This window comes from Tupaia chinensis, unplaced genomic scaffold (genome assembly GCF_000334495.1).
Source record: "Tupaia chinensis unplaced genomic scaffold, TupChi_1.0 Scaffold000330_1, whole genome shotgun sequence".
NCBI classification, from domain to species: domain Eukaryota; kingdom Metazoa; phylum Chordata; class Mammalia; order Scandentia; family Tupaiidae; genus Tupaia; species Tupaia belangeri.
Window position 1 is genome coordinate 1,235,174 of NW_006159824.1, and position 7,727 is coordinate 1,242,900.

The 7,727-nt window shown below is 51.1% G+C and overlaps 1 protein-coding gene across 2 annotated transcripts in view; it reads right to left on the reverse strand.

Moving 5' to 3' along the window:
• Positions 1-6,175: 6,175 nt before the first annotated feature.
• Positions 6,176-7,727, reverse strand: part of TMEM95 (transmembrane protein 95) — a 2,109-nt gene continuing 557 nt past the window's right edge. Inside the window, exons 2-8 of one of the 2 annotated variants that reach the window (XM_014589078.1) lie at positions 7,658-7,714; positions 7,415-7,495; positions 7,292-7,312; positions 7,061-7,141; positions 6,874-6,961; positions 6,665-6,734; positions 6,176-6,547 (exon numbers count right to left, since the gene is read on the reverse strand). In XM_014589078.1, coding sequence (XP_014444564.1) covers positions 6,701-6,734; positions 6,874-6,961; positions 7,061-7,141; positions 7,292-7,312; positions 7,415-7,495; positions 7,658-7,714 — 362 coding nt within the window. In that variant the 3' untranslated portion in view covers positions 6,176-6,547; positions 6,665-6,700. Of the gene's footprint in view, positions 6,735-6,873; positions 6,962-7,060; positions 7,142-7,291; positions 7,313-7,414; positions 7,496-7,657; positions 7,715-7,727 lie in introns of both variants that reach the window. The other variant, XM_006151812.1, reaches the window with a different exon arrangement.

Below are 7,727 nucleotides of genomic sequence, written 5' to 3' on the forward strand. Positions count from 1 at the left end.
GAGAAAAACCCCAAAAAAAAAAAAAAAAAAAAAAAAGAAAGAAATGCCCTCATGTTGACATAACAAATGCCACAGGTGAGAGCAGTCAAGAGAAGAGACACTACCCACCTTAGCGGCCCAGAGACTTCTCTGAAGAGATCATATCTGACCCAAAGGAGAAGGACTTCCCAAGTAGAGAGACAAGCCTGGGCAAAGGCAAGAAGGCCCGAGAAAGCAGGACGCGTCTGGGCAGCACCCAGTGATTCAGGACGGCTGTGGGGGGAGAGCCAGGTAGGCAGTGCTAGGAGATGCAGCCTCAGGACCCTGTGAGGGCCAGATTCCTAGGAATATTACGAAGGTAGAAGTGGGTGTGTGGCATGAGACGGAGAGGAAAGAACGTACAGTTGGCACTGCCACTAAGCTTGCGAGATCAAAGGAGGCGGGCGGGGCTGTCAGGGAGCAAGGTGAGTTGGGACAGGCGGAGTTGGAGGTGCCCATGGGGCATTTAAGTGGCAATTCCATTTAGCTCTGTGTTTGGCTGGTTCTGGCCTAAGGAGTAAGATAAGACAGCTGATGAGAAACTGCTGATGGGGAGCCTTAAATGTCAGGGTAGGGGACCAGCAGTTGGCGTGATGGCTACGTCGCTGGACTCCCATGTAGTCGACCACGGTTTGACTCCCAGACCCGGTGGCTTAAACTCATGCCAGGTGTGCGTGCGTGCCCAAGATCCCGAGAGGAGAATGGAGGAGAAGGGATTGTGGTGTTGGCCATCCCCAACTGCGGTGGCGGGGGGAAGGGGGGGCAGGGAGAGTGATTTCTCGCTTTCTGTCTCTCTGTCTCTCTGGCAAGTGCACGCGCCCTATAGCAAAAACCTCTCAAAAAAAAAAAAGAAAAAAAAAGAAAGAAAAAGAAAGAAAAGGAAAGGAAAGGGAAAAAACTGTCAGGGTAAATACAGGCCAGGTCTGTTCTGCAGGCAAGGAGGAGCAAGGAACGGTCCTTAAAGAAATGATTATAAACACCTAATACTCAAATGTTCATTACAGGTTGAGCACCATCTCAAGCATTTTTAAAAATAATTTTTAAAATTTAACTTTATTTATTTATTTTAATTTGACTAGAGAGGGGCAGAGTGAGAGAGAGCTAGGGAGAAGGAAAGGGAGAAAGAAAGCGGCCAGGTCCGGGACTCGAACCATGGTCAGCCATGTGGGAGTCCAGTGCCCTTAACTATTATGCCTTCTGCTGACCCTTTTTTTATGATTACTTTAATTTAACTTTATTTTATTTATTTATTTTAATTTCATGCATTTTTAAAAATTTTGTTTTGTTTTTGCTACAGGGTGCATGCACTTGCTGAAGAGAGACAGAGAGAGGGAAAGTGAGAAATACCGCCCCAGGGTAGATGGCCACATGGTAATCCCTTCTCCTCCATTCTCCTCTTGGGATCTTGGGCATGTCCAGACAAGTGCCTGGTGTGATATTCAAGTTGCCGAGTCTAGTACTTGGACCATGGAGCCAAGGGAGAAGGGCTTCCCAGGTAGAGAGACAATGTGGGACCCAGTCACCTTAATCTCCACGCCACCTGCTGGCTCCGTCCCAAGCATTTTGTGTTAGAGGCTTTTGCCTTAGGGCACAAGTACTCTCTGAAGAGAGTCAGAGACAGAGACAGTGAGAGGGAAAGTGAGAAATCATCCCACAGGGGGAGGCCATGCTACAAGCCCTTCTCCTCCATTCTCCTCCTGGGATCTTGGGCACGCATACTTGGGCACCCGGTATGATTTTCAAGCTGCAGGGTCTGTGACTTGAATTGCTGTCGGCCTTGTGGGAGTCCAGCAACGGAACTGCTACACTATCTGCTAGTTCCATCCTAAGCATTTTAAAGTGTTTTTTTTTAAGTTTATTTTATTCATGATAGTACAGCACACGAGAGAGAGAGAGGAGAGAACCCTTCCAAAGGGTCTCATCAGACCACAGTCTCCTTCCCCAGCCCTCCAGAGCTTGTCAAGATCTTATTTTTTTTTTTTAATTTTCCTTTTTTTTTTTGGAGAGGTTTTTGCTATAGGGTATGTGCACTCGCCAGACAGACAGAAAGACAGAGAGACAGAAAGCAAGAAATCATCCCCCAGGGAGGATGGCCATGCCACAATCCTTTCTCCTCCACTCTCCTCTTGGGATCTTGGGCACGCACACACACGTGCCTGATGTGAGTTTAAGCCACTGGGTCCGGGACTCGAACTGCGGTCAACTATGTGGGAGTCCAGCAACATAGCCATTATGCTAACTGCTGGTCCCAAGCTTGTCAAGACCTTGAGCATGCATGTGTGCACCTGGAGTGTTTCAGGCCAGCCTGCCAAGGATCTGAACCTGTGGTGCGTAATGTGGCCTCCAGCACTGCAATTCAATATGTCATTGAAGGACTAGCAGGTCTGGTGGTTAAGGCGCTGGAATTCCCACATGACTAACCATGGTTTGAGTCCTGGACCTGGAGGCTTGCTTTTTCTCTCTCTCTGTCTTTCTGTGGCAAAACTCATGTGAAATAAATAAATCTTTAAAAAAAAATGTCATTGATTATGGCATGGAGGCTGGGCCTCAACCATTTTGTATGATCTTATTTGGGCAGCACAACAATTCTGTAAGATCAGCACGGCTGCATCGCATTGAATTTGAGATATCATCAATTGTGACACATACCATTATTTTATGTATTGCTAAGAAAATACCATCAATTAAGCCACAGCATGGCTTCAACTTGTGATGTATTCTGACTTCAGAGCTGTTAAGATGGAAAAAGGAAAAGAAAGGTGACAGGGCCACCAGACAGGTCCTGTAGCCTACTGGTTAAAGGAGCCAGATCCAATATGGCCGACTGAGGTTTGACTCTTGGCCCTGGCAGCTTGAAAAATATGCTGGGAGCATTTGTGGACTTTCCTCAAATCCCAACAGGATGGAGAAATAGAGAAAGAATTGTAGTGTGACCATGCCCACTGGGGGGATGCTTTCTCTCTTTCCTTCCCCCTCTCTGTCTGTCTCTGGCAATAAAAAAAAAAAAAAAGTCATAGAATCTATAAGATACATGATGTACATTTAAAAGATGAGGCAACAGGCAGAGAGGCTAAATAACGTGTCCACGATCCAGTAAGAAACAGAGCCATGATTGGAAACCAGACAGTCCAACTCCAAAGCCCAAGGTTGTCATATTTTTTTTTAAAAAGAATCATTTGTTTTAAGTATTATTATTTTTTAAACTGGCCAGAGAGAGAGAAAGGGAAAGTGAGAAAGTAAACCACCAGGTCCAGGACTCGAACCGGTGTTGGCCATGTGGGAGTCTAGCACCTTAACCACCATTTCATTTGCCGGCCAGCCCCCCCACCCTTTTTTGATAGTGTGAATGTACAAGTGTGAGAGGAGAGAGAGAAACATCTTCCACGGGGCTTAGTCACCCCATGATCCTCTTCTTCTAGTCCTCCAGCCCACCAGGATCCTGGGCATGTGTGCACACACCTGGCACGTTTTCAGGTAACCAGGTCAGGAACTCAAACCTGGCTAGATGTGTGGCTTCCAGCTCCACATCTGGGCACACTACTAACTGCTCCACAGAGGCTGGACCCAAAGACCAAGCCTTTATCATTTGACACTGGACAGGAGTCTGTGAGCATTGTGGAGCCTTAGGAAGGTCAGTATGGCTGCTCAGGGTAAAATGGGCCCAAGGGGGAACAGGCGGAGTCACGCAACGCATCTGGGAGACAGGGGTCTACTGAGAGAGAGGTCAGATGGGCTGGGGCCATAAGCAGGAAGACAGTATAGGCAGAAGTCCTTTAAGAATGGGCAGGACTGGGACCAGCAGTTGGCTTAATGGCTGTGTTGCTGGACTCTCATGTAGTCAACTACAGTTTGAGTACCAGACCCGGTGACTTAAACTCACGCCGGGTGCTTGTGCGTGCCCAAGATCCCAAGAGGAGAATGGAAGAGAAGGAATTGCGGTGTGGCCATCCCCCCTGGGGGGTGATTTCTCACTTTCTGTCTCTCTGTCTTTCTGGCAAACGCACGTGCCCTATAACAAAAAAAAAAAATTTAAATAAAAAAAATAAAAACCTTTCCCCCAAAAAAAAGAATGGGCAGGACTGGTTGACCTACTGGTCGTTTGGTATGAAAACAAGGACAACTCCAAAACTGGAGCCTGGAGATAGAGCATAGAAGGGTGTGGCAGCTGCTGCAGTCCAGGGGACAGCTGTGGCCCCCCCACAGTCAGGAACTGGGGCTCCTCATCCCATCTTGAGCAGCAAATCTGCCCGGTGCCTGGTGGACACTCACTAAGCAAATGCCAATTGAATGAGTAGTATGATCTCCAGGTCTCATTTTTTTCTTCCTTGTGTGTAAAATGAAAGTTTTAGGGGCCAGAAGGCGATGTGGTGGTTAAAGGTGCTAGATTCCTACATGGCTAACCACAGTTCGAGTCCCAGAGTTCAAGTCTTGGACCTGGAGTCTTGCTTTCTCGCTTTCCTTTTCTCTCTGTCTCTGTTTGATCAAATTTTTTAAAAATAATAACAAATGGGACCAGCAGGTAGTGTGGTGATCGAAGTGCTGGACACTCCCACATGGCTGAAAATGGTTCGAGTCTTGTACCTGGTAGCTTGCTTCCTCACTTCCTCTTTTTCTCTCTCTTGTCAAATTAAAATAAATGAATGAATAAATTAAATAACAAATGGAATGAAATAAAACAAGTAATTCTTTTTTAGAAAAGAATGAAGGGATTGGACTACTATGAAAGGGAAAGGGAAACGCTGTCGTGAAGGGGACAGGAGATCCTCCCCCGTGCCCAGGGCCTCTGTGGGTACTCCTGGAACAGTGAGTTCTCACCCTGGCTGTAGGTTACACTAAAGAAGGTCCCACAGGAGACCGCTGAATTCAGAATCTCTCAAAGAGACCCAAATGGTTTGGGATTTTTATTAAGTTTATTTCTTCATGTCTTCCACGAGAGACAGAGAGGCAGAAGAGAGATAAAGACAGAGAGAGAGGCACCCCCAGCCTGGTCTTCACACCACAATCACACCCCGCCTCAGTCAGCCCGGGTTGCGGGCACCATGACCCGTTCAGTGTGTACAGGGAGGTCTCAGGATGAGAACCCAGGACTTCCTCATAGGAGCCCAGCATTGTAGAGTGTATATTGCTGCTGTGTCACCCTGGCTGGCCCACCACTAGCAGTGCTTCTTTTATTTAAAGAAAAAAAAAAAAAAGTTGTATAGAGCATGTGCATCGAGGTGGGGGAGAGAGGGACCGTGAGAAAGCACCCCCGGGGGGGAAGGCCATGCTGCAGTCTGCAACCCCTTCTCCTCAGCTCTCCTTCTGGGGTTATGGACATACGTGCACACGCACCTGGCTCGTTTTCAGGCTACCAGGTCTGGGACTCAAGCCGCATTTACCATGCCACTGGCTTGGCCAGCACCAGCAGTTTTAAAGTTGCCCGGGCGACTCTGATATGCGGCTGGTGGAGAAGAACCCTTGTCTGGAGCCTCCAGGAACCTGGTTTGCAAACCAGTGGACGGGACCAGCAGTTAGCGTAATGGCTATCTTGCTGGACTCCCATGTAGTCGACTGCGGTTCGTGTCCTGGACCCGGTGGCTTAAAACTCACGCCAGGCGCATGTGCGTGTGTGCCCAGGATCCCGAGAGGAGAAGGGATCGCGGTGTGGCCATCCCCCCTGGGGGGAGATTTCTCGCTTTCTGTCTGTCTCTCTGTCTCTCTCTGTCTGGCGAGTGCACGCGCCCTATAGTGAAAAAGTAAAAAAGAAAAGAAAACCAGTGGACAGATGAAGGCTGGAATCCCTTCCAGGTCTTGGACCGGGACTCGTGTTGGTGACAGGCCTCCCTTTTCACCCCTCAAACAAAAAGTTCTCTTAGGCCGGGGACCAAACACCAGGGTTCTCACGCATGTACTCTCCTGGTTTTGGACGGAATAACCTTTTGTGCGATGCAAGGACTTCCTTGTGCATTGCTGGGTGTGGAGCAGCACCCCTGGTCTCTACCCACTAGGTGGAGTAGCACAGCCTCCTAGTCAAAAGAGCCAAAAGGACTCCCAGCGTTGCCATCTTCTGGGGTGCAAAATCACCCCGGTGGACAATCACCGTGCTACCCTGAGAGTCTCCTGGCCTTCCTCTGCCCTCCCCGGTTGCAGACAGAGGCCAGACGGGGTGGAAGCCATTGGACAAGAGGTTTAGTTGGGCCTGGCAGGAGCGAAGCCAGGGCCTCGCAATGCTAACACAATGGAGGGTAGCATGCCAGCGGTCTGACTGATGTGGTCTCACTCCAGAGGGAGGGAGTTCTCCAGAACACTCATTCCCGGATTCCCAATCAGTCATAGGAGGGCTTAGAGTAGCTGCTGGGGCAGACAGCCCCTGCTTTCCGGGAACAGGCGGAAGGGGTGTGGGAGTGGCGGTGGTGTGTGGAGGGGATTCTTTCCTTCTGGAGATATTAATATTTTCCTGGCATGGTTGTTTCCTCTGTCTGATTGGTTGAGGGTTGGAGGGGAGGAACTTTCCAGCTATGGGTGTTGGGGTTCCTGGGGGGAATTGGTGCTGGAATCACAGGAATGTCTGGGTCTTAGGGCCTAGAAGACGGAACCTTTTGGGCTGGGAATAAGGAGGTGGCTTGTTGCCCCCTCCCCAAGGGATGTGGAGGTTGTGGGTACACACCCCTGAGAGCTGGAGACTGGGAGGTTGTCAGCCTCTTCACAAATCACGTTTTGCTTGGAGAAGGCGGGACCTGAGGGAAGAAGGCAGGATGGGAAGGCCCAGGAGAATGGGGCAGGGGGCTGGGAGGAAAGGAGGGAGGACGGGAGGAGGAAGGCGCTGGGTGGGGAAGGAGGTGGTGAGGCTCTTTCCTCCCTTATCCTGCAACTCACTCCACCTGGAGGCTCAGAACCCCTAGAAGCAGGACAGCCCCGAAGAGGGCGAGGAGCAGGAGCCTGGCTTCCCGAAGATCGTGACTTCCTGCAGTGAATCCAGGCCGTGAAAAGTCTTGGTGAGCACACCCACAACACTGGGGGAGCCTGAGGGCTCAGGGCCCCGGGAGGGGTCGGGAGCCAGGACCTGGGAAGCAGCGCTTGCGGGACCAACAGGCCACCTCGGTGCCCGCGCAGGTGGAGCAGTTGTACAGGATGGTGCTGCCCCCTGCAGGAGACAGCGGAGCAGTGCTGGGGACGGGGAGGCCTGGGCCGCCACCCTTCCTGAGGAGCCCACCTCCTCCCACCGCGCTCTGCCAGGCTCTCCTCAGGGGCCCGGAGGCCCGGGTCAGCGGCATCCCTTTCCTTTTCTACTCACGGCAGGCGGGGGCACAGAGACCTGGAATGAAGGACAGAGAAGGGGTGGGGTGGAGGAGCCACTGAGCCACTGGCCCCTTTGCTCCAAGTCCTAGGCACCCCGATGCCCTCCCCACATGGGTACCTTCTTTGGTGTACTCAGGGAGCTTGGTCTTTTGAAGCCACTGCCAGTATGAAGGGAGCGAGGGGGGAGACTCTCTGATCTCTGGGGAGGCAGAGAGAAGCTCCCTGATGCAGGGCCTCAGCACCAGGCCCCCCAGCGCCTCCCCTCCAGCAATCCCGTGCCCACCTGCCCTCTGCCCTCAGCCTCCATCCCTCTCTTCGATGTCCTCCCAGGCCCTGGGTCTGGCCAGCCCCTTGACCTCACCCATAACCCTCAGGACTCTGTGAGTCTTCTCGGTGACTTTGTTCATGGACACTTCATCTGCAGAGATGGG